This window comes from Apodemus sylvaticus, chromosome 20 (assembly GCF_947179515.1).
Source record: "Apodemus sylvaticus chromosome 20, mApoSyl1.1, whole genome shotgun sequence".
Classification (NCBI taxonomy): domain Eukaryota; kingdom Metazoa; phylum Chordata; class Mammalia; order Rodentia; family Muridae; genus Apodemus; species Apodemus sylvaticus.
The window spans coordinates 39,832,715-39,855,119 of NC_067491.1; the positions used below are offsets into that span (position 1 = coordinate 39,832,715).

Consider the following 22,405-nt stretch of genomic DNA (forward strand, 5'->3'; position numbering starts at 1 on the left):
AGTCGATGATCCTACACCAGGCACGTACAGGCAACACTTCTTGGACTTGATGTTAAATGAGAGAGAGAGAGGGGGGGAGAGAGAGAGAGAGAGAGAGAGAGAGAGGGGGGGGGGAGGGAGGGAGGGAGAGAGAGAGGCAGATACACAGAGAGAGATAGAGAGACAGACAAGGAGAGAGACAGAGAGACAGAGATAGGCAGATACACATACACACAGAGAGAGACAGACAAAGAAAGAGACAGAGACAGGCAGACACACATACATACATGTACACACACACACATAGAGGCAGACAGAGGCAGAGAGGCAGAGAGGGACAAAGACAGGCAGACAGAGAGAGAGACAGAGATAGAGACAGAGACACACAGAGAGAAACAGAAACAGAAATAGGCAGATATACACACAGAGACAGAGACAGGCAGACACACACGAAGAGAGAAAAGTTGAAAAGATGATATGGGAGTAGAAGGGGAAGAATTAGATAGGAGGGAAGTGGCTGGTGGATTGGATCCAACCACACTGTCCTAGTTAATTTTCCAGCCATGAAGAGTCATCATGACCAAGACAACTTATAAAATAAATTAATCAGGGGCTTACAGTTCAGAGGTTAAGTCAGTGGTCACCATGGCATGATGCATGCAGCAGACAGGCTGGCATAGCACTGGAACAGCTAAGAGCTTTCATCCTGATCTACAAGTTGGAGGCGGAGGGAAAACTGGTAAGACATGAACATTTGAAGCATCCAAGCCCGCCCCCAGTGACACATCTCCTTTGACAAGGCCATACCTTCTAATCTTTCTCAAACAGTTCTATCAACTTCAGACCAAATACATGAGCCTATGGGGGATAATTCTTATTTAAATCACCACTCTATTCTTATTCCTATTGATAGGGTCTCTCTGTGTGGCCCTGGCTGGTCTAAAACTCACAGTACCTGCTTCTGGTTCCCGCATGCTGGGATTAAAAGTATATGCCACTATGTCTGGCTAACCACCTGTATTATATGCATGTATTAATGTTAATTAAATATTTAATTTTTAAATGTTACTTTATAAATCACCATATAAACAAAAGTCATCACATAATTTAAGATGGATTGAAATGCTAATATAAATCTTTCTTGTGGCTATATATTTAATAAACTTATAAATTAGTGTAAAAAGGAAAAGCAAACTGAAGAACAGAGAATGGAAATGACTTGTCCATAATTATATAAGCATTATGAGAAGCATGAAGCTTTTTGTAGCCCAGACTTGCCCATAGTTATGTAATAATTATGACAAATATGAGGTCCCTGTACCCAAGGCCAGCACTAGAATCATGATCCTACAACTTCCATCTCCTAACTGCTGGGACTTCAGACACGTGCTAGTATGCCAACAAAGATTTGTCTGTTTTTTCTTTTTATTTGTTTTAAATAAATCTGGCGGTCTTTCCCTTTTACTAAATTTTCTGCTCACAGAGCTATTGCATTCTAAGTAACCTGTAATAGAAAGATGAAACTAGCAGCCTACAGAAACATATACATTTCTTATTGTTATTGACAGTTTTCTGGAAAGGAGTTGAGCTTCTACTTACTATAAGTTCAACTTAATATAGTTTTATTTAACCAGTAACATAAACTCAAGCATCCAATGGTTCATAATTTGCCTTTTGACAGATTCTATCTTTTTCCATGGTCTTCCGAAGGTCATAGCTTCTAGCAGGTGAAATCCATTCCAAGTAATACTTCCTTGTCAATGCCTACTCTTTGATAATTTCTGAGGTCATTGTTTGTTTGCTTTTTGTTTTAGTTTTTTTGCAGGGCTATAAAGCGGAAACTTTTGGTTTCTTTGGAAACTCAGTTGCATCATGTAATGTTTTTCTGGAAGCTGTCTGTGAGAGGATGCTTTGATGAAACAAACACATGTTGTTTTGTTGGAGTGGACTCTTGAGAGAGACCATGATGTTTGGAAAGTGTATAAACGGAACTCCACAGACAGTGAAAGGATGCTCTTGCATCATCAGCTGTGCAACATTTCACTGGCCTTCACTGACCATGCAGTACTTTGCTGGTCTTTACTGGTCTTCTTTGGTCTTCACTTCATAGAGAGAAACACACCGAAGAACTTCTCATGGTATTCCAGCTGACTCTGGCCACTTCTGCTGACTCATGCTGATTTGGCGGAGCCTTGAGGTTTCTGCTGGATCTTGCCATCACTACTGATTCATGTTTGATATTTGCTATTGAACTGGATTGCTGGTATCCTGACAACAAAGAGTGGAATTGCCCCAAAGAACTATTTCTAAACAGGCCCACAAAACCCTTTTCCAATCAACTTTGTTTTTCCCTTACCTCTGGTCAGTGGTCTAAAGGGAGGTTGAAGGGATTAAGAACCCTAAATAAAGTAGGTTTGTTTACAGAAAAGTCTAAGCCTACAGGGCACTGCAGTAGTGCAAACTGTATTTGCAGAGAAAAGGGAGTGACACAGAATATCCAACACATCCAAACACATTGCGGTAGTCGCCTTCTCATTTCTGTAATACATTACCTGACAAAAGCAACTTAAAGAAAAAAGGGTATAAAATGGTTATTATTTATATCCTGTATGTATTAATTAATGCTGGAAATTAATACAGTGGCACTTATTCCTTAACCAGCTAGTTTCCCAAATAACCACACTGAGTTCTTTTAGTATTTCAAAGCTTAGGCCTTAGTTGGGCAGACTCTCAAGTAGTTCATCTAAGTTAATCCAACTGTTACAAGATATTTCCTATCTGAAGACATTGAGTCAGTGAGAGGCCAGTGATTGGATAGGAAGGAATAGGCGGAGCTAAGGGTTGGGAGGTCAGAGATGATGGAGCATGAGGGAGAGAAAGGAGGGACGCGTAAACAGGGAGAGAGATGCGAACCAAGATGGAATCAGATGTGTATTTGTCAAAAGGTTATAAAATTGGGTTAAAACTTATACAATAATTATTTGGCTCAGTTATTACTGTATTGACAACTTGAATTTGTATTTTAAATATTCATAAATCTAATCGGCAAGTTAATTAAGTGTTGAGAGTCTGTTCTACCGGGTTGGGGCACCATGGTTGGGGAAACCACAGGAACTGTGCAGGTAGTGAGTGAAATGTGGGTCCGCGATGTCGGAGAGAGAACGCAGCAGAGAGGCTGAGAAAGCAAGCTGGAAGAGATTAGCTCAACGGAGATAGTGAGAGCCGCGCTGAGCAAGACCCTGTCGAGACCTGGTGTCAGGCGAGGCAAGAGAGACACCGGAAGTGGCCAAGATGGCTCTAAAGAGTCCTCGGAGATTTGCCCTCCTGCCGGAGAGGTTGCAGACCAGCCGGCTGCAACAGAGTGAACTATCTGGGCAGGTCGCACACCATTAAGGCCCAGGGTGTTTGCGGAACGGTCCTTTGTTTCTTTGTTTCTTTTCCTTCTCTCTCTCTCTCTCTCTCTCTCTCTCTCTCTCTCTCTCTCTCTCTCTCTCTCTCTCTCTCTCTCGTTGTTGTTTTCTGAGACAGGGTTTCTCTGTGTAGCCCTGGCTGTCCTGGAACTCACTCTGTAGACCAGGTTGGCCTCGAACTCAGAAATCCGCCTGCCTCTGCCTCCCAAGTGCTGGGATGAAAGTCATGTGCTACTACTGCCCTCCGGGGCAGCTTCTTTTTAATTAATTCCTGTTACACCCAACCATCTAGCCCTGTCTAGTCACATGGCTAGCTATACCTCCCAGACCCATAGTCACATCCATCTCCCCTCACGTCTCATGGAGGAAAAGTCTTCCTCGTTCTTCTCCCTAGAGTTCTTTTCTCCCTCCCAGGAAGTCCCACCTTCCGCTTCCTACCCTGCTAATTGGCCATAAGGTTTTTATTAAAGCCAATCAGAGAATGCCTTAGGTAGGTGAGGAAGGACAACTTCACACAACATACTCCAACAAAAGGGTTACATGAGTGTAGTCCATCATGACAGAGAAAGCATGGTGGCTGGAGACTGTAGCCTGTCATGATATATCCATAGTCAAAGAGAAGAGAGAGATAAATATTTGCACTCTGTTAACTTTCTCCTTTTTATTCAGTTTGGGATGCCAGTCCATGCAATGTGACCAACCACCATCAAGATGCGTGTGTGTCTCTTCTAGGTCCAACTTTTCTAGAGACACCATCATAAACAGGCCTACAGGTGTGTTTCCATGGTGATTTAAAATCCAGTCTGGTGGATGATGACGATCACAACAACAAAGATCACTGTCTTTTCAGCTAAGTGTCTTCCTTTTGGGAGCTAGCAGGAGCTCCACAGTAACTTCAGCAGCACAGACATTAAACATCTATGGGAAAAGTCTCAAACACATGAGCACAGGGGAAAAGTTCTTGAACAGAACAACAATGGCTTATGCTCTAAGATCAAGAATTGACAAATGGGACCTCATAAAATTGCAAAGCTTCTGTAAGGCAAAGGACACACACAAAAGAACACACATGGTATGTCCTCACTGATAAGTAGATATTGGCTGAAAAGCTCAGAATACACAAGATACAATTCACAGACCATATGAAGCCCAAGAAGAAGGAAGGCCAAAATGTGGATGCTTCAGTGCTTCTTAGAAGGGTAAACAAAATACAGGAGGAAATATGGAATCAAAGTGTGGAGCAGAGACTGAAGGAAAGGCCATCCAGAGACTGCCCCACCTGTGGATTCATCCCATATACAGCCACCAAACCTGGATGCTATTGTGGATGCCGGGAAGTGCTTGCTGACAAAAGCCTGTTACTGCTGTCTCCTGAGAGGCTCTGCCAGAGCCTGTAGGCAGATGCTTGCAGCCAACCATTGGACTGAGTGTGGGGTCCGGATGGAGGAGTTAGAGAAGGAACGGAAGGAGCTGAGGGAGTTTGTAGCTCAGTGTAGGGGAATGCCAGGGAAGGAAGATGGGAGTGAGTGGGTGGGGGAGCACCCTCATAGAGGCAGGAGACTTGGGGGATGGGTGAGGGGTTTCTGAAGGGGAGACCTGGAAAGGGGAAAACATTGGAAATGCCCACGGTATGGTAAGGGAGTCTAAGAAACAAACTATGACAAGGAAAATGAAATATTGTGATCTCTGTTTAGTATAAAAATAGAATAATTAAGAATGCAAAGTCTAGGACTTGAGAGATGGCTCAACAGTTAGGAACACTTGCTGCTCTTCCAGAAGACCTGAGATCTGTTCTGATACCCATGTGAAGGGGCCCACAACTGCCTGTAACTCCAGCTCCAGAGATCTGACCTGGGTGAGCCTCAAGGGATAAGACCACAGCATAAAACCTCTAGCCTCCTTGGGTACCTACATGTGTGTGGCCTTCACACACACACAAACACATAAATAGAAATCAATATAAACCTGAAAAAAATGCATATTCTGAAATAGTGGTAGCAGGCAAGCCAAACCCAGCAATACTGTTTAAAAATATGGAGAGTCATTTTCCAGCTAAAATATTCACACAAGCCTGGCTTATCTGGTGAGGACACTGATCCCTCAAAACCTCAATAAGAAGTTCTAAACTCATTGATGGTCTCTCAACCTACCAGAAATGAGAAGGGGAGAGGGGGAGGGCCAGAGCATAAAACTAAAAACCACTAAGATGCTGTGTTATGTCTGCATGTAAAAATCTGTTGATAAATACATTTCAGATATATGAAAATGGTGATGGAATTCAATTTGTGCTTATGACATTTTATAGTCTGGGAAGCTTCTCAAAGGATCATTGTATTTCATAAAAGAACAGAGAGGGATAAAGGATGGTATCTATGCCTTTGCCTGCCTGCACATAGACCACACACACACACACACACACACACACACACACACACACACACACAGGAGAGAGAGAGAGAGAGAGTGAGAGAGAGAGAGAGAGAGAGAGAACAAAAGACTAAGAAAACAGAGCTATGAGCTACTGTCAGACTGCTGTAAAAATTAGCTAATTGCCACTGCTTGGCCCTTTGGATAACGTGTTTCATGTTGCAGGTAAGATTCTATTCAGCAGTTTCCATTGAGTGATTCTTCATCATACTGAAAAAGAAGTTTTGTTCCTGTGCAGTCTAGAGCTGATTTAGTTGCTTAGCAATGGGCTCCACCATACCATTCCAGGCTTTGTTGTTAGCTTTCCAAAGACCCCTATATCCCAAACTTTACAATTCTCCCATAAGGAAGGATTGATACTCATTCTGTATTCAGCCTAACAGTAAAAATCTTCAAGACTACAAGCTTTCGTTTTTAGGTTGTTCCAAATATACTGTTCTCTTTCTTTAAAATGAAAACTTGTGTCCTTACTCATTGAAGTAAGGGATTCACCTTTGTGATAAAACAAACAAACAAATAAAAATGAAAACAAAACAACACCCATCAGCTACTACACGCTTCCGAGTACTATGTCCCCATTCAGTTGTGAGCGGGGCAAAGGGAAGATACAAAAGGCATTAAACAGAGGGGTCTGCAGACATCTTTGTAGGCTGTAAAGCCACAATCTTAAGATACAGTGTGTCCCTTGTGAACTCTATGATGCAGGGAAAGATTAACTTGGGAGAAAAAGAAACAAATGTAACAGGACAGTTTTGCAATGAGCTGCTAAATGATGAAAGATTCAAGGAAGAACCTTGTTAGAATTTCTGAGAGGGTTAAAGAAGAGCCTGTGCTTAACAAGTGCCTCCCCGCCCCCCTACCCCCCCCCCCCGCGCCCCACCCCACCTACCCACCCACCCCAGCGCCGCCCCCCCCCCCCCCCGCTATCCCCGGCGGCGCCCACCCCGCTATCCCCCACCCCCAACCCCGCTATCCCCCACCCCCACCACGCAGCAGGCCAGGCTCTCTTCCAGTAGCCATAACAGGGCCTTGAAGTCACCACTGTCATCCTCCTCATTTTCAGAAGAGGACAGAAAGTAGGAAAGGTTAACTAGCTCGCTGCTAAACAAATCCAGGTCTGGCTGAAGTGAAGAAGAGCTTTGTAGAGTGGAGCTAGGGCGAGGTCCCCCCACAGCGCTGCCCTCCTCCCCCAGTCTCTCTGCATTATTTATAAATGCAGGGCTGCATTCCAAGCGGCAAGGTCCTTGGGGAACTCAGCTAAGGTTCAGTTCAGGCTTAGGAACCTTTGTGAGTACCTGTCCTCTCAGCCAACAGGAAGTCCCCTGGGACACAGGTAAAGGAAGCAGGACTTCTTTTTATATTGTCATTGAACAATGAGTCCTGTGGGGTAAAGCATGGTTTGTACAGGAATAGACTGACCCGGTGAAACAGCCCAGTTTTGACAACAGCAGAATCCCTTCCACCCTCCCAGATTGGTGCCTGTTTACATTTCTGTCCCAGCTATCTTTCTCCTTGATTGCCTTTGGGGCACCCTGGGGCTCTTCTGATGAAATGTTTCCTTGAATTTTATCACCTACCCTGTCGTCATAAAGACTTTCCAGGTTAACAGTTTATGATAACAACCATACCCCCTGACCCGATGCCCCAAGGTCTAGTCTCACTTAGGAAAACATAAGTATTTTCCTTGTTCAGAGAAAAGAGATAAGACCCGGGAAGGGAAGGGTCCTTCGTGAAACCTGGCAACGTTAGGGAGTGTTCTGTGTTCTTTTATAAGGTAGTCAGTCTGGGACAACCACAACAGGAGACAGTAAAGGGGCTCAACTAAACAGAGTTAGTTTTCTTCCCAGATCCTGGAGGCAGGAGGTGTAGAACACTGCCTTTACAATGTCACACTATTTCCAGGGAGTAGTTCTGTGTGTGTGTGTGTGTGTGTGTGTGTGTGTGTGTGTGTGTACCATGTGAGGGTCATACCACAAACTCAGGTGTTAGTCTTTAACTTTCATTTTGTTTGAGACAAGGTCTCTTATTTTTCTGTTTTATTAGGCCAATTGGCCTGGGAGCTTACCAGGAATTCTCCTGTCTCTGCCTCCCATCTCTCCAAAGGAGAGCTAAAATTACTGCTGACCCTACCAGTCTAGCTTTTACTTTGGTTCTTGGGATTTGAACTCGCATCCTCACACTTGTATGGAGCATTTTTACCCACTGAGCCCTCTTCCTAGCCCCTGTTTAGTTTAGTGCAGCGTTCCAACTGTTTGTTTGTTTGTTTTTTTTTTGGGGGGGGTTTGTTTTTCAAGACAGGGTTTCTCTGTCCTGGAACTTACTCTGTAGACCAGGCTGGCCTTGAACTCAGAAATCCACCTGCCTCTGAGTCCCAAGTGCTGGGATCAAAGGCATGCGTCACCACTGTCCGGCTGTGTTTCAACTGTTACAAGAACCTATGATATACACAAATACAGACCACAAATTCCTAACTGCAATTTCTGTGATTCCATATATCAGCTAAATGTTTTTATATAGATTTTTTTATAAAAAAAAATAGTACTACAGAAAACAAGGAAGAATAGAAATATTTATGCTAACATTTTTTAAAGGGTTTGAGATTAAACCCCATGACTCATGTATGGTAAATTCTACTATTTCTCTATACCCCTAGCATAATTTAAAGACAAGGATTTTCTATTTTAACATATTTATTTATGCCATTCTCTTGCTTTTTAAATAGAAGGACTGAATGAAAAAATAAATAAAAAGAAAGGACATGGCCACTCCTAGGTAAGGGAGAGAGGGAAGTTTATTGTAGATTAAAGGGAGAACATGCTCAGAGGCAGAGGCGTCTGGGAGAGACCAGAGTGAAGATGCTCCCCACGTCCAGGCCATGTGATGGGGTGGGGTGAGAGAGGAGATCAAGTGGAATAAAGGGAAGACAAAAGATACCACACAACCAAATGGCTGGATTGTATAGGGAAAGGCAGCTGAGGGGAAGGAGCTGAGGGGAAGGCCCGTCCAACTCCAGGGATGGAGCCGTTTAGGGGAGAGGCGGGATAACAGGTAGGGACCGAAGGATTCTGGGAGAATCTGGTATCCTTCATAGGTTAAACAGGTACCTTACTTAGCCATTTGTCTCAGGTTTAAGACCTAACAAGGACCTGGATTTCCCTTCGCATTGGGCCCCGTGAATAATTTAAGGGCTGCTTTCTGGCTTTACATCAGTTCTGCTTAAGAAAAATTGTCAATAGGCAATGAGGTGGTTGCCTGGGCAGTTGCGATGTCAGCTCGACTGTAGCTTGGGGAATCCCTGGTTAGCTGGAGAAGTGTTATTTCAAGGTGTGTCTTCGAGGGCGGTTCTGGAAGGGAAGCATTAGAAACCAGTAGATTAAATAAGTAAAATAATCCTCAGTCATAGGGTGAGCATCATTTAGCCCTCAGAGAATAGGAATACAAGACAAAGATAAAGGGAGAGGGAATTTACTCTTCCTGCCTGCAGATGCCAAAGTTGCTGGTTTGCAGGCCTTCTGGCTGCTCTGGGAGTGACATCACCTGCTCTTTTGTCTTTACCACCTAAAACCTGGCTAACCTGCCTCAGCTGTACAGTGATTGGTTAGCAGAATATTTCTAATAGTAGTTGTACGGACTGAGGGTGTTGTGGCTGTTAAATATGAAGACGTCAATAGACATTAGCCATGGCAGGATCTCAAAGCCCTTGGTTCACTTGAGTCTTCAGTGGCTGAAAGGGAGTGTGTGTGTGTGTGTGTGTGTGTGTGCAGCAATGAAATAACAGGAACTATGGAGCAAGAACAGGAGCTCTGCCGGAGGCTACTCATGAGTCCAGGTCTGTTTCTCAAGTTGCCTGAAAAAGGATACAATGGCCATCTTATACAATATTTATGAGACTTTCTGGATATGGTGGTTTGAATAGGTTTGTTGAATAGGTTGCTTGTGTGTTTGAATGCTTGACCATAGGAAGTGGCACTATTAGGAGGTGTACAGCTTTATTGGAGGAAGCATGTCACTGTGTAGGTGACTTTGAGATCTCCTAGGCTCAGGCTCTGTCCAGTGGGGATGAGAGTCTCCTCCTGGCTACCCGAGGAAGACAGTCCCCTCCTACTGCTTGCAGATCCAGATGTAGAGCTCTCGGCTCCTCCAGCACCGTGTCCGCCTGCATTCTGCCATGCTTCCTGCTACGATGATAATGGACTAAATAAGCCAGCCTCAATTATATGTTTTTCTTTCTATGAGTTACCTTGGTCATGTTGTTCTTTACAGCAATAAAACCCTGACTAAGACACTGGGTGACCTGTGGGGACACACCGGGAGCTTTTCTTCCTCGTTTTCTCTTTACTCAAACCACCATCCATACCCATAGACCTGCTACTAACTGTCCCAAAGAGCACATGGAAAGGGGCAGGGCATTCTACTCGTCTGTTTGTCAGAGCTACATGTTTACTAACTTAAAGACGCAGAAAAGCAAAGACATGATCGTGTGTGTTTGTTCCTCAAGTGGAAGCAGGAAGGAGACAAAGGGGTTGAGAACTGTATGTGTGTGTGTTTGTGTGTGTGTGTGTGTAAGGGAGAGGAAATTGTTACTTAATATAAAGAAGCCTGCCCTCCACTGTGCATTGTGTTATTTATAGCAGCCAAGTTGAGGAGACCATCCAGGAGTCCATTCATGGACAAATAGACCAAGAAAGTGTGTACACACACAATGGATTATTATTCTACCTTAAAAAGAAGGAAGTCCCGGTTTGACACAACAGATGGACCATTTGTGAAGTGAAGAAAAGCCAGACACAAACACACCCACTGTGTGAGGTACATGGCAAGCAGACAGGAAAGGGTTAAGTCTAGCTTGACTCTAGTGGCCTATTGGAACTGTTTTTTGTTTGTTTGTTTTTGTTTTGTTTGCTTTGAGCTGCCATTTTGAACTGGAGAACAAATCTTCGGTTGTGAGTCAGACAGTCAATACAGAGCAAACTGCATGTGTGATGGACTGGACTTCTCAAGGTCACCTTCATGTCCTTCTTGCTGGAACTGGATCCCTGTGTGAGCACCTCCTACTTAAGGGCAACAATTGTAAAGAAGAAAGTGCTGGATATATATCATTTATCCATCTAATACTCTCCGAGCATGCTTCCACATTCCCATGGCCTTTTGGGGTGCCTTTCTTGCAGACCCATGCTTTGCTACTGTACCTTTCTCCTTGGATCCCAGTTGAGGCACCACGTGAAGGAAAACACCACACAAACTTAGTTCAGAATCAACAGGCAACTCAATTGCCGGGCACAGCCACTAACATCCTAGTTTTGTAAGCTATACTAAATTTAACTCCTCTGGTGGCGAATCCTGGTGGATCCTCCATCTAAACTGGGGGCCTCTTGTTAGCTACATTCTGTCCTCCAAGCTCCCCCTGTGGGGACTTAGGGAGCTGGGTGGAGAGATTTCTGATTTCTGAGTCAGGGAGTCTCCACCAGATGAGAACAGGCCAACCCCTTGCTGGTGATAACGTAGATTAAATTTTTAATATTTCATGCTCTGGGAAGTCTTGGGAGGAAACAGTCAGCGTGCACCTTAGTCTCTTGAAGCTTTGAAATTCTCTGGTGGACATTTTAGTAACCTGTTGTAGGGAGCATGTGGAATGCCGGAAAAGACCCAGAGAAGAGGAAAGTCCCGCAGAATCTAGCCTGTTTGCTGATTCTTCGTAAGAAGCAAGTGTAGAACAAAACCACTGGATGAATGCTACCAAATAGCCCTGACAACGATTGCATAATTAATTCCCTGGCTCCACACATGGCCAAGCTAGAGAGGGAGAGAAAGCCTCCTAAGAGCTGCATGGGAATAACTTTCTTTTTCTTTGTGTGCATTCCATGTCTTGAGGTCATCAAGAAAAATCAATGAGGGTCATACTCCACAATGCCTCCTGCCTTTTCTTCTTTCAAAGAAACTGAGTCATTTCTGCTTCCAGTTGTGTGGATGGGTAAGGTCGGGGCATGTTTGGGCAGAGACAATATCAATCCATACGCCGAGATTCCAAACATCTATATTCCCATTATCTAGAAGAAAGGAGACACACAGAAACCTTTAGCACTTCAATGGCTTGTCTCTTAAATCCTTATTAAATCAAACAGTTTTTGTCTTAGCTTTAGTATTCTCTCTGTGTACAGAACTGTATACTTCCTGTGTAGCTGTCATGCTGGTTGGATATATGCCCACTCATCAGCATAAATGACAGGAAGGGAACCCTCCTTTTCTGGGCTAGTGGCTGTTTTTACTTTTTTATTAAGTTGTAGCCAAGCCTTTTGGCAGATTGTTATCAGAAAGAACAGCTTAGCATCAATTATGCTAAGACAAAAATCATTATATTTAGCAGTCATTGTTTAGGTTTTAAATGGACTTTATTATAAATAGCCCAAGATAAAAACTTTGTTCATTCAACTACTTGGTACATTTGCTGATAACTCATCCTGGCAGAAGCCTGATGATGTAATTTTGCTTGGAGAAAAGTTCTCAACAGGATTCATGGTAAAGTTCCTTTGTGGTCACTGTGAGCAGGTGATAAAAGGAATGTTCAGGAACTCTTGTGGGCATGTAAAATTTCTTTCTGTATGTTTATAGTACCAAATTCTATGCTTTTCAAATACATGACCATATTCCAAGCAGGTTTATACATTATTTATTGTTCATTGAAAAACATCTTTCCCTTGGGGGTTGTAGCTCAGTGGTAGAGTGCCTTACCAGCTTATATAAGGTCCTGGGTTCAACCCTGGGCCTGGGTGGCAGCTAATGCGGAAAAAAGAATATTCTGCAACCACTGAGTTGACTGTATATCTTAGTTTGTTTTTTATTGCTGTGAAGAGACATCATGACCATTGAAACTATTATAAGGAAAACATTTAATTGGGGCTGGTGTAACTGCCCGCAGTTACATCGAACGGGTTAACTGGAAGGGAAGCCGGGGATGTACGGGAAGGCGGTAAAAAGAGTTCGAGACCAAGACAACGCCTGCTGTTCAAGGTCTCCATCTCTTTTCACTGCCTTCCCATACATCCCCGGCTTCCCTTCCAGGTAACCCCTTTGATGTGACTGCGGGCAGTCACAGATTGGTGCCCAAACGAGTGGCCAGACACAGGAAGGTCTCCTGAGGTAACCGTGTCTTGGCGAAGCTTCGCAGAAAACAGAAAAAGTCGGTATCCTGCACTGTGAACAACTACAGAGTTAAATACTAGTGCTAGTCTAAAATTTCATCTTTTTGAAGCTGTTGTTATAGGTGCAGAAGGATACGGGCTAAGTGAGACAGTGGTGACCCAGCGCTGAACTCGCTTAGGGGTTGGCAGTGGAAAATGGGATAGGAACTTATAAACAGGCGCTTGTCCCGCAGCCTTCAAGAGCTGCTTCAGGAGAAAGGAGTAAGGGTTGAAGAACAATGATTAGAAGGTTTTTTAGATCAGATAAATTCTTGTTGCCCATGGTTCTGAGAAAAAAGAACTTTAGATAAGAGAACCTGGGGGAAAAAATTGGAAAAGCACTAAGAGCTATCGAGGCAGATAATACTACCCTCTGCCTCTGGACGCTTATAAAAGATGCTATTGATGAAGAGACCTCACAGGCATCAGATAGCACACAGGGAGAACTTGAGGAATCTCAAGAAGGAAGCCTGCCAGAGAGGACTTTCTCAGAAAAGTGTCCTCTCAACCCTAAATTGGAAAGATATAGAGATACTACTGATGAGCTAACATTAGAGGAGGAAGCTCATTCAGACGAAGGAGCTGCCTAATATTATGGTGAGGATTGGCCTCCTAGCACACCTTCTGCTCTGCCTATGGCCTCTACTGTACGAGATGATACCCAGATGGATATGCAACTACATAAATTGAAGTTTGAAATTAAGTTGCAGCTGGGCAGTGGTGGCACACGCTTTTAATCCCAGCACTTGGGAGTCAGAGGCAGGCGAATTTCTGAGACCAAGGCTAGCCTGGTCTACAGAGTGAGTTCCAGGTCAGCCAGGGCTACACAGAGAGACCCTGTCTCAAAAAGCCAACCCCCTACCCCCCCAAAAAAGAAAGAAGAAATTAAGTTGCAGAAATTGACTAATGAGCTACAGGAGCTAAAAAGGGTATCAAGTGCAGGAAGGAGCAGTGATCTTGAGGTGCACCAATCGCTGCTAGAAAGAGCTGTGTGTGAGTCAGGCTCATGGGGGAGGACAGGAGACATCTGCTCTGCTGGCTTTCTGTCATTGAGATCACAGACCAGCAGAATAGAGTCAGACAATATCAGACCTTGGAGTTCTACGTGATAAAAGAATTAAAAACAGCTGTGGCACAGTATGGCCCCATAGCTTCCTTTATACAAGCTTTATTGGATAATGTGATGGAGTCAAATTTAACCCCACAAGATTGGAAGATTCTATGTAACGCCACTTTGTCGGGAGGAGATTTCTTGCCTTGGTCTGAGCGCTCCACCCTAGGTGGAGGGGATTATGGCTAACACAGGAATTCCCACTCAAAGGCTGGGAGAGGAACTTCACATTGGTCGATGTCAAGTTCCTGCCAGGTGGCATGGCACCCCAATAAGGCTCACGACAGGCTGGCTTACAGTTTCTGAGGTTTAGTCTATTATCTTCATGGCAGGAAACACGTTGACATGCAGGCAGTCATGGTGCTGTAGAAGGAGCTGAGAGTTCTGTATCCAAATCCTCACACAGCAGAACAGTGACACAATTCCTCCAAAAGGCCTTACTACTCCAACACGGCCACACCCCCTAACAGTGCCTCTCCCTGTGGACCTACGGGGGCCATTTTTACTCAAGCCACCACAGTGCATATTGGAAAACATCAGCACACATTGGCTCCTTACTCTGAACCATCACAGGCCATTGCTCTTTCACTTCTCCTGAATAAGGATCTAAGGTTTGGTTGGGGCTTTTTTTTTTTTTTCCATAAAATAACTCAATCTCCTTGATGGCTGGTATCTGATTTTGAAAATTAGCTTCTCTGTGGCTGTAATAAAACTGACCAAAAAATTACTGAAGAAGGAAAGAGTTTATTTCATCTTACATTTCAAAGTGATAGCCCATGACTGGGGGAAGCCAAGGCAGAAACCAAAAGACAGGTACTGAAGCAGAGACCACGAAGGAGTGTTACTTACTGGGTTGCCCCTCATGGATTACTGAGTTTATTTTCTCTCTCTCTCTCTCTCTTTTTTTTTTTTTTTTTTTTTTTTTTGGATTTGGTTTTTCGAGACAGGGGTTCTCTGTGTAGCCCTGGCTGTCCTGGAACTCACTCTGTAGACCAGGCTGGCCTCGAACTCAGAAATCTACCTGCCTCTGCCTCCTGAGTGCTGGGATTATAGGCGTGCGCCACCACAGCCCAGCTCTGAGTTTATTTTCTTATACAACCCAGAACCACCAGGTCAGGGGTGGTACTTCCCACAGCAGGCTAGGCCCTCCCACATTGATCATCAATTACGACCACACCCCACAGTCATGCCCATAGGCCAATCATCTGATGGAGGTAATTCCTCAGACAAGGTTCCCTCCTCCTCCGTGACCGGTTTGTGTCAGGTTGACAAAAAACTAACCAGCACATAGAAGCCTACAATTTCTGTTTAACCAGTGACATGATGTCAGCACATACCCAGTAAACATTTAGCTATCAAAATGTGTCACTCAGGAAACTTAAGGTTAGGTGTTACTTAAGAGTCCGTGAGGGTCTCAAGGACATCTAATTGTTCAGCTTCTGTCCTGCATTCAGTTGTATCATTAGGAAATCTGTAACTGGGACATATTCTCTCCTGCACTGTACATTAATACCAGAAATGGCATTTGATACTTCAGTATCATATGCAAAGCATCATGGGAAAACCTACTAATCCATCTGATATTTGATGAAAAGCTCATTTGAAAAATCCCTGCTTGAATGAATTCCAGACAACTTTTTGTGGGCACATATTGTTTTAGGATTTTTATTGCTGTGATGAAACACTATCTTAGTTAGGGTTTTACTGCTGTGAACAGCCACCATGACCAAGGCAACTCTTTTAAAGGACATTTAATTGGTGCTGGCTTACAGGTTCTGAGGCTCAGTCTATTATCAAGTGAGGGCATGGCAACGCCCAGGCAGACATGGTGCAGGAGGAGCTGAGAGTTCTACAGCTTCATCTGAAGGCTGCTTGGAAAAGACTGGCTCCCACACGGTTAGGTGGAGGGTCTCATTGCTTACCCACACAAGGCCACACTTCCTCCAACAAGGTCACCCCTCCAAATAGTGCCACTCCCTGGGCCAAGCATATTCAAACCACCAAAAACACCATGACCAAAAGGAAGGCAAAGAGAAAAGGATTTATTTGGCTTATACTTCCAAATTGTAGTCCACCTTTGAAGGAGGCCGGGACAGGAACTCAGCCAGGATAAAAACTCAAAGAGGGAAAGAAAACCCGGAGGCAGGAGTGGATGCAGTTCATGGAGGGGGTGCTGCTTACTGGGTTGCTCCCGTGGGTTGCTCATCCTGCTTTCATAGAGAATCCGGGATCACCAGTCCAGGGGTGGCACCACCCACAATGGGCTGGGTCCCCACACATCAATCAGTAATTAGTTAAGTGCTCTACAGGTTTTGCCCACAGCCCAAACGTATTAAGGCATTCTCTCCGTCGGGGTTCTCTCCTCTCAGATGACTCTAGCCTGTGTCAAGTTGACATAAACTTAGCCAGCACATTGTGTTGTGGGAAATAATAAAGAAGGCAAACACATTCCTGCACTTGTGCCAGCAATTCTCTGGCCAGCCATGCACTGGTGGGCAATGACCAACCGGTTTTTATCGCGTGGAGACTCTGACTTAGAACTCCACAATCTTTCCACCCAGCTCACTAGGTTCCCACTGGCAAGTTGCTACCATGCCAATCCCTTGCTTCAAATCCCCTCAGGCCTCTGTGGTGCACCTCAGGCTAACCCATGCCTTGCTGCCTTACATTACTTTCTTGGACCCAGACAAGCCACAGAGTGAAGGGAAACACAACACAAATTTAGTTCAGAAATGACGGTAACTCAATCGCTAGGCACAGCAACTAAAGTTCTAACCTTGTGAGCCTTATTAAATCTAAATCCTCTGGTGGCAAATCCTGATGGATCCGCCATCGAAACTGGGAGACAGTCACAGCTACATATCATCCTCACATTATCCCCATCTAAAAAGACCTAACCCTCTCCTGCTTCCTCTCTTCCTCTGTCCAACCCGGAAATCCCGCCTACTCGCTCAGTGATTGGCTCCTTTATTCATTAGGGGATCGGTTCACAAGAAGTCACCTGAGTAAGTGACTCACTCCTTGTCCACAGGCCCTCCCAGTAGTGAGGAATTAGCATCAAAATACAACACAAAATACAACAGTACCAGGCCTATCCACAACAACAATATATATCCTTGTATATCCATATAATTTGAGAGATGACATCTATTACTAAACCACAAATATTATTTTTCTTTAAAAAAATTAATTACTGCAGGGCGGTGGTGGCGCACGCTTGTAATCCCAGCACTCTGGGAGGCAGAGGCAGGTGGATTTCTGAGTTCAAGTCCAGCCTGGTCTACAGAGTGAGTTCCAGGACAGCCAGGGCTACACAGAGAAACCCTATCTTGAAAAAACCAAATCCAAAAAACAAAAATAAATAAATAAATAAAATTAATTATTATTTTATGTGTATGCGTGTTTTGCCTGCATGTATGTCTATGTAACACATGCGTGCTTGGTGCACACAGAGGCCAGAAGAGGATGTGAGATCCCCTGAAACTGGACTTACAGAGTCATGAGTTGCACGTGGGTACTGGTAATTGAACCCCAGTCTGCTGGGTCCTAGACACATTGATGATGTGATAGCATTTCCAGGAAGTATTTGTGGTGGGAGGTGGTACCTGCAGCAATAGGGAGAGAGATGTCTGTCTTTCTCTGCCTGTTGCCGGAAATATTAAAAAAGACCCCGCCCCAGCACCATGTCCTGGTGGGGTCCTGCTCGGAGCCGTTCTCACTGCCCACGGAGCTATTCTCTCCCAGCTAGCTCCCATAGCATCCCAGCTGTGTTCCCTCTCCGCCATCGGCGGACCCACACTCCAGTAAATAAGTAAAGTAAAACTCTTAAAGCTTAATTAATCAATTAGATTTATGTATCAGTAATATCAGATTTAAAAGATGCCAATACAGTAATTTAAGAGCCAGTTAATAGTGATAAAAGCTTTATCCTAATATTTCTAACCTTATAAAACTTAGCTATTTTGTTTAGTAGACATCACACAGGTCCCTGTTCGATTCCTTTTCCTTCTCCTCTGAACTCTGTCTCCCCCAACTCCTAGCTCCACCTTCCTTTTCCTGTGCAATCACAGGCCTTGCACTGCCCTAATATGATTGGACATGGAAAATCCTGTAACATCTTCCAAATTCTGTCTGTATCATTTTGGGGATGGGCGCTATGAGAAACAGAGACAGTATGGGATTCTATGCTATGTGTCATGAAAATAATTGGGGAGTTACATAGTAAGAAATATTTTCTTCCCAGCCTTAGACCATTTATATTCTCGGATGAAAGACACACACAGCCTTAGATTTTTAGGTAGCCTCCCCTCTCTCTCTCTCTCTCTCCCCTTCCCTTTCTCTCTCTCTCCTTTCCCCATCTCTCTTCCCCTCCCCCCTCTCCCTCCCCCCCTCCATTGCCCCTCGTGTAGTTTCCCTTTCCTCTCTCCTCTTGTGAGAGTTGAGCATATCCAGTTCTGTCAAATCTTTCTCTGATTCATCACTTAGTCTGCCACTTAATTAGACATCCCTTTCCAACTTGGCTGCTTCCTTTTACAAACTAACTTTACTTTTATTTTTTGGGATTAAGGAAATGTCTGTATTCCAGCCAGAGGGATTAAGGTGTGTGCTAAGCGCTGAGACACACCACAAACTAGAAGCAGGTTTTTTTTTTTTTCAGTAAATAAGAATATCTTGGGGTCCACAGTGTGATCAAATATCTGGCAAAGTAGGGAGATTCTGTCCTCTGAGCTAAAGGTTTAAGATCATTCTCTTCCTGTAGTTGTGTGTTTTCTGTACGCTTCTGTTTTTTTCTCCCAGTCCCTGCTACTGAAATAAAGAATCTGAGACTCAAAAAACTATTTTCAAATTCCTAGGTCGTTAGTTTTGGCTGTTCCTTGACTGGTAAGGAACATTAGCTCATAAGTTAATTACCCCCTGATTCTATTCTAAGTTCTGCCATGAGACTGGTTACCTAGTCCTCAGGTTTTTGCTTCTCTGTCTCCATCTGCATTCTGGGGCCAATCTCCTACCTGTCTCTATCTCAGCATCTCTCTCTCTGCTGGATGTCCCACCTTTTAATTTCCTGCCTAAGCTCACTGGCCAATCAGCTTTTTATTGACAGGTGAATGCTTTTACGAAGTGCACAAGAAATGTATCTCTATACTCATACTTATTTGGATGATCACAGAAGCTGTTGTTGACAGATAACCACCTATATTTTATTTTTAAAGGACAACGATTTTAGAGCTAAAGATAATGAGGGAGTCTCTGTGTAGTTCAAGAGTGAGCAAAATGGTGGCAATGGGGTGATTCACTGTGATATCTTGACTGCCGCTAGAACAATAGAGTCCATAATACTTGGTTGTGTGGTGTACTGCAAAGAACATGAAATCAGAGGGACTTGGTTAGAATTTAGGTATTACTCTGTATTGACTGTGAGATTTTTGGATAACACAATTGACTTTCCTGATTCTATAGACTGCAAGCATTTGAAATGCTAAAAACAATTCCTACCACCTACATAAAAGCACTGTCAGTAAGACAGCCAGGGCCTCCGTAGAACCCCTGGAGTATGTCAGCACTGTACATTGCACACACAATTGGAACGTGTTGTGGAAAGAAATTTAGAACTGTTCACTGATGTGTTTATAGATGTTTTATCTTCAACTAGAGGTACTGGTAGAAATATTCTTTTTCTATTGTTAAATTTTTTTTAGCACATCCATCCTTATTGTTATGTCCCATCCAATTAATTTAAATGTAATCAATGAGTTTATTAATTGCTTTATTTTACAAAGTAATTTGTGCGAGTATTTCACTGGGAGCTGAACTCAGGGCTTAACTTCTATAGTAACTTTTGACTAGTTTGTTGTGGGCCAGGCTCTCACGGAGTTTTTGTGTTAAGATTCAACAGTTCATTTATTCTTTCACTTAGATAACTTAGATCATCGGTTCTCAACCCGTGGCTCTCCAACAGCCCTTTCACAGGAGTAGTATAAGACCATTAGAAAACACCGATTTTTCATTACCATTTATAACAGCAAAATTAGTTATGGAGTAATAAATAATTTTATGGTTGGGGGACACCACATGAGGAACTATATTAAAAGGTCAAAGCGTTAGGAAGGTTGAGAACTACAGCCTTAGATTCTTTAAACCACTTTCTCTCTCTCTCTCTCTCTTTTTTTTTTTAACTCTAGGAGTGTTTGCCTCTTTTACCCACAGCAAACATGGCAGAGAAAGCTTCAACCTAACCTCTTGCGCCCTCAACAAAGATGGCTACAGCACTTCCTGCTCTGCCTTTAACAAAGATGGTCACAATACTTCCTGTCTAGGACTTTTGCCCTCAACAAAGATGGTGTTTATGGTACAGGTTCCCTATTAGTCTGGATTCCGGTTGTAGTTTTATTTATTTATTTTTCTAACGATACGTGGTTGCAGACGTAAGTAACATGACTCCATCTTCTCTCGCAATCCCCGCGCCGTGGCGACATCGCCCCTGCGCGGCTCTCCCGGGCCTGGGCCAGGGTTCGGGTGGCGGTGCTGGGGGTCGGTTTCCTGCGTGAGGACAGTCTGCGGGTTTCATCTACCGTGAAAATCGCCGGTGGCTTTTCCTGTTTGTGCCACAACCACGGCTCTCAGCTGCCGAGACAGGGAACTTTTTACAAGTTCCAAATGGAAACACGCTGCCTGCCAAATATGGTCACACACGCCCCCCTCACCTGCCACCTCCCGACTTTGCAGAGGACATTTGTGAGCAATGCTGGGATCCGACGTCCTGCTCCGCCCGCGGGGGTGTCAGAGCCCCGCCCGCCTCCCTTGCTGCCCCTAACCTTCACTGCCGCCGCACAGCCACCTCTCAGCACCCGGACGACCTCAGCTCATTAAATGTCCCATGCATGTCTGCTCGCGGCCGCACTGCGACCCACATTCTGAAGTCTCATAAGGCTTATCGTAAAAGGCACACAAATACTTATTTTCGTGAAGGTGCTGGTCCTGTAGAGACCCTTTCTCTCTGTAAGAAAGATCCTTAGACTTCTTTCCTCCAGGTTGTCTTCCATTGCTGGTCAGGGTCTATAAATGTCCCTGGTCCTTTTAGCAGTTTCTGCAGTGTGGGTGCTAGGCTAACTCTGGCAAAGCAATATTGAAATCCACTATTCTCTAGCATTTATTTTTATATAATAATATAAACAAATAGATTAATAAATCTATAATCCTTAGGGACTGCATTTTAAGTAAGAGATCAGATCTGTTTTCTGTCGGATCTCTTACTGCACAAGGAGTTGAAATAGGACCCCGTTATTGTGAAAAGCAGAGGGAGAAACGGATTCTTAATTAGTGCTGTTCGTTCTGCTGGGAAGTGTTTGAAATGAACGTGGTTTGGCTTAACACTCGTTAAGATGCAGAGACTTGACAGACTTTGCAGCAACACTGTCTTTAGGGGGTCCATCAGCATCCCTGAAGTCCAGGCGCTGATTTTGCCTCTTTCCAGGGAGAAATGGAGGCCAGAGACAAGCAAGTGCTTCGCTCACTGCGTCTGGAGCTGGGTGCTGAGGTCCTGGTGGAAGGACTGGTTCTTCAGTACCTTTACCAGGAAGGAATTTTGACAGAAAACCATGTTCAAGAAATCAAAGCTCAAACCACAGGCCTCCGGAAGACCATGCTCCTGTTGGACATCCTGCCTTCCAGGGGCCCCAAGGCCTTTGACACCTTCCTAGATTCCCTCCAGGAATTTCCCTGGGTCAGAGAGAAGCTGGAGAAGGCCAGAGAGGAAGCCACGGCCGAGCTGCCTACAGGTAGGCCTCAAAGAGATCACTTCAAAACAGCTCTGGAATTGTTGCAACCACGCCCGATGGATCGGAAGTTGGTATTTTAGGAGGAACCAGGGTCGTGAACGTGGGCAGCAGTTCGGACGGAGAGGGCGTGGCATTGGAGGGTCAAGACGAGGAGGCCGCGTTAGGAAACTCAAGGGAGGAAGGGAATACGAAGAACGAGGCCTAGAGGTTAAGGAGGGAGCTCAGAGTACAAGTTAGATATGTTTCCAGGGAAACTTGGCAAGTCACTTGGGAAGCGTGTTCTCATCAGAGAGCCAGGTCAGTCTGAGCCCTTTGGCAACAGGAACCGTTTGGAAAGCGCAGATGGGAACGCAGGCTTTGGCCTACTGATAGCTGATTTGTGGGGTGCCAGGGTGGCAGCTGGAGGATCATGGGAAACAGCCTCTAGGAAGGCAATGCCCTGCACCTGTCCCTGCAGCCAGCCTCTGAGGCCAAGGGGAGTATTTTGAAGCCTGCTGTAGTTTGTTTTTGAAATCTGTTGTTGTA

General features: G+C 44.4%; 1 protein-coding gene across 2 annotated transcripts in view; it reads left to right on the forward strand.

The window, feature by feature from the left end:
* The first annotated feature begins 20,408 nt into the window (after positions 1 to 20,408).
* Cradd (CASP2 and RIPK1 domain containing adaptor with death domain) overlaps positions 20,409 to 22,405 on the forward strand; it is a 154,419-nt gene continuing 152,422 nt past the window's right edge. For both annotated transcript variants that reach the window (XM_052165644.1, XM_052165645.1), the window contains exons 1-2: positions 20,409 to 20,527; positions 21,577 to 21,880. In XM_052165644.1, coding sequence (XP_052021604.1) covers positions 21,583 to 21,880 — 298 coding nt within the window. In that variant the 5' untranslated portion in view covers positions 20,409 to 20,527; positions 21,577 to 21,582. The remainder of the gene's footprint in view (positions 20,528 to 21,576; positions 21,881 to 22,405) is intronic.